Source organism: Poecilia latipinna, unplaced genomic scaffold (assembly GCF_001443285.1).
Source record: "Poecilia latipinna isolate Pla-1442-1.1 unplaced genomic scaffold, P_latipinna-1.0 Scaffold2067, whole genome shotgun sequence".
NCBI classification, from domain to species: domain Eukaryota; kingdom Metazoa; phylum Chordata; class Actinopteri; order Cyprinodontiformes; family Poeciliidae; genus Poecilia; species Poecilia latipinna.
Genome location: NW_015114683.1, coordinates 18,322 through 22,455, shown reverse-complemented (window position 1 = coordinate 22,455; position 4,134 = coordinate 18,322). Strand labels below are relative to the sequence as shown.

Here is a 4,134-nt window from a genome sequence, read left to right as displayed (position 1 = left end):
ACTGACTATATTTTGAAGAACTGTTCTCAGAGACTCTACCTTTTAAGAAGACTTAGCGATCATGGGGTGACCCAACTAGACTCTGGTTGGGGCACCCCTATGTCTTGGAGGGGGGTGGGGGGTCATATTTTATTTATCACTACAGAAGGGTTCAGTGAAAGTGAATATGAAACTGGTGGGTTCGGTACCTCAAAAAAGATTAAGAACCGCTGTGTTAGAATGAGCTCTCCAATGCAAAAGTGCCTAAAAAGAGATGGATCTGCTGGAGGGGTAAATATTGTTTCCACTTTGGTATTAAATCTGGTTTAAATCAGTTTCCTAAACTCGCCTTTGGAAACATTGTGGCTGTGTTGCTAGGTGACAGAGCGGGAGCTGAAGTCAGGTGGCTCCCACCTCCAAGTGACGGAGAAGAACAAGAAGGATTACATCGAGCGAATGGCGAAGTGGAGAGTGGAGAGAGGGGTGGTGCAGCAGACGGAGGCGCTTGTCAGAGGCTTCTATGAAGTGAGCATAAGTCCTCACCAAAATACCACAACTCAAAACCAAAGGGACACACTGTAAAAACACACAATCCATAACTGTAGACATTAAACTAGACTAAATTGCTACTGTCAGGATGTCACGATACTACTTCTATTTGCTAAATGTCATAATATTGAAAAAAATCATTTTTTTTGTCTGTCTTCAAATCCAAAAATATATAGACACTGAGATAAAAATTATTTTAGGCATATCGAGGAGAGCCCTGATTTTGATTTGCTTTTTCCTCTCTGACTGGTCTTTCTGACAACGTTGGGATGTTTTTTCTCTTCAATTAACAAAAGATCTATTTAAATGTGTTGTATATTTTAATACAGTATATTTAAGTATTTGGTTTCAACTTGATGAATTTTTGCTGAGGACTACAGCATTAAGGTTCTGTGGGGAACTAGGGTTGGAGATAAATGTCTCATTTCTAAAGTTTACACATAATCGCTATGTATTAAAATCAGGTCAGTAGAACTTAAAAACTGGGTGCTTAATCAGTTTTTAAGTGTGGAGGGAGTGACAAAGGAACCAGAGAATCTAATCAGAGACAAATGAGAACAGCTGAAGGAGAGGCCAGGCAACGGCGAATGAGGTGATAGATAACAGCTGCAAAAGCGAAACAACTAGCAGGCTAATGGAAGAAATAAATAAACCAAGCAAAGACAAAAGGGAACTAATATAAGAAAAACAATCCTAAGCACAAAGGAATAAACTAAAATGAGGAGATCTAAGTAACTGAACAACACTGAAATGATCAAAAAAGATTCACAAGTGAAACTTCAAGTTCAAACGCCTACAGATGGTAACAGAAATATAATTGAGTTAAAATTCTGAAAGAGTTAGGGACTCCATTTAAGCTTTTAAATATTGATAAAAGATTGATCAAGTCGTTTGTTTTCTTCTGGAAAAACAAAGTTGGTCTGTGCACATGATTTGGATTTCAAAATAACTAACTTTTAGGGAAGTTATTTGTCATCTGTGTGAGAGTGAGCATATATTTCACTGTATTACATTAAAGTTGTTAAAAAAAAACTAAAGAAAATTTCAAAAGGGTTATTATTCACAGCTAAACTTTGATCAGGAAAGTGACAAATTGATCCTGAATTGCTCAGCTTCCAGCCCAGACTATCTCCGCTGTGCTCCTGCTCAGGTGGTGGACTCCAGGCTGGTGTCGGTATTTGATGCGCGGGAGCTGGAGCTGGTCATTGCTGGGACTGTGGAGATCGATCTTAGTGACTGGAGGAGCAACACAGAGTACAGAGGAGGTCTGTGTCATCTGTTCAGTTTCACTTCCAGACTCCAGACAGGATATGTGCAACTCAAGTCACATACTTGACATTTAGGCCTAGACACACTCATTGGTTTGCTTTGTTTTTTGTGGTAAAAAGTAAGAACCCTGTTGTCAATGTTGGGGGATGTATATGTAAATGAATTTGGGGTCTTGCAGCATCCTCTTTTTTTCACCGGTTATTGCATGTAAGACCATCAGTATGAACAAACAATAAAACTGGAACTTATTTACAAAATAACAAAGTAAACAAAGTAAAACAATAAAATTAAACAAGAACAACAGAGTGGTATGAAAAATAAAATGTTCAACTGTAACAGAACCACAGAGGTCAAAGATGGGACGGTGCTGAGCAGCATCACAAAAAATGATCGGTTTTAAAACATGTTAATGTTTTTTGTACATTCTGATGAATTTTTTATTTTTATTTTTGTTGTTTTAGTGAAACAGGGGTTTTATGTTTTGAGAGCTTTGCATCAAGTTATGTTGTTCCCTTATTAAACCTACCTAAAGTGTTGCTTTGATTTTTTTCATGCATGTTTAAGAAATCCTTGAATCTGCCACAGCAACCATTCTGGGTGCCTAAACGCTTGCTCTCATAAAGCTGTGATGACGTGCTGAAGGCAACATGTTGGAAAGACCAGGAGCTCCTTAAAGGGACAGAGGCTAATTTTAATATAGTTACTTGTTTGTGCTGTAAAATTGTACTATGTGCATAGAAACTATATAATACTGTCCCTTTAATCTGGAATCCCAGATAAAGGGACAGTATTAAAATATATCTTTTACCAAAGATATCTTTCCAAAGATATATTTCCTTTCTTCTCTGCTGGTGTGTCTACTATTGGGTGTATTTCTTAACTCACCAGCATTGAGATGCTGCTCAGAACTGTAGAATATGTTTTAATGAAATATTCAAAACAAGGGATCATTTTGAATTAATCATTGAATTTTGGTTAAAAAAAATTACCTTCTCTATACCTTCCTTTATTTGAAAGTGGTATTATCATCCATCAGTTTAAATCATACTTTATTGTTTTCAATAGCAGAGTAGAGTTAAGGTGGAATAACTCTGATAGTTTGAGAAGGAGAATTGAATCCCCAGGAGTTACAGCATGTTCCTGTATTAACAATTAGTGTCCTGTCCCTTCAACCAGGTTACCATGACGGCCACATTGTGATGCGATGGTTCTGGGCAGCGGTGGAGAAATTTACCAATGAGCAGCGTCTCCGCCTGCTGCAGTTCGTCACAGGGACGTCCAGTGTGCCATACGAAGGCTTTGCATCTCTAAGAGGATCTAACGGCCTCCGACGTTTCTGCATTGAAAAGTGGGGCAAAGTCACATCACTACCCAGGTATGTCAACGTTAAAAAAAAAAGTTACACCAAAACATCCAAATTTGCACAGAACTATGAAGACAGCATCCATTGGAACCAACTTAGTTTGTCTGCAAAAAAAAAGAGTTGGTTTGGGTTTTAATTAATCTTTAAAATATTTTGTTTAAAGAACATATCTTTTATAAAAGCTAGGCACCGCAGCTTTACCTAAATATACTGCTCAAAAAAATAAGGGGAACATTTCACTTTAATTTTGTGTGTGGCTCCAAATCCAAGCCTCCATTGGTTAATAAATTTGATTTCCATTGATGATTTTTGTGTGATTTTGTTGTCAGCACATTCAACTTTGTACAGAACAAAGTATTCAATGAGAATATTTCATTCATTCAGATCTAGGATGTGTTATTTGAGTGTTCCCTTTATTTTTTTGAGCAGTATTATGTCTGAGCTGGACTGGTGTTTGGTTCAGCTGAAGCACTGCTGCTTGCAGGATGAAAAAATCCTCTCATTCAGAGAGACTTGCTGACTTCTGATCACTTTAATTGTCCCCATTGGGAACTGAAGAATAGAGCATCAGCAAGAGAAAAACCCAAAGCGGTCGTTTGGTTTCACTCTGAGCTATTTGATCAGTTTGTTTTCTGAAATCTTAGGGGTGTGATTTTGAGAACAGTGAAGCATCATGTACTTTCTTCTGAATGAATAAAATACCTCATTCCTAGCTGTCACCAACACCAGTCACTGTGTGTATTTCACTTTCTCTCTCAGGGCTCACACCTGCTTTAACCGCCTTGACCTTCCTCCATACCCCTCATACACCACTCTGTATGAGAAGCTGCTCATCGCTGTGGAGGAAACCAGCACTTTTGGCCTGGAGTGACCCATAGGAATCAAATCCTTTCACTCTGGCTGGGCCTGGAAGCTGAAAGGAGAGCAGCCCATGTTAGCTCCCAGTCTCATAAAGATCTGTGAAGTGTAACAGA

At 38.4% G+C, this 4,134-nt stretch overlaps 1 protein-coding gene across 1 annotated transcript in view; it reads left to right on the top strand.

Moving 5' to 3' along the window:
• Positions 1 to 4,134, top strand: part of LOC106936050 (E3 ubiquitin-protein ligase HECW1) — a 74,844-nt gene extending 70,710 nt beyond the window's left edge. Inside the window, exons 21-24 of the mRNA XM_015016831.1 lie at positions 358 to 504; positions 1,679 to 1,793; positions 2,974 to 3,172; positions 3,920 to 4,134. Coding sequence (XP_014872317.1) covers positions 358 to 504; positions 1,679 to 1,793; positions 2,974 to 3,172; positions 3,920 to 4,031 — 573 coding nt within the window. The 3' untranslated portion in view covers positions 4,032 to 4,134. The remainder of the gene's footprint in view (positions 1 to 357; positions 505 to 1,678; positions 1,794 to 2,973; positions 3,173 to 3,919) is intronic.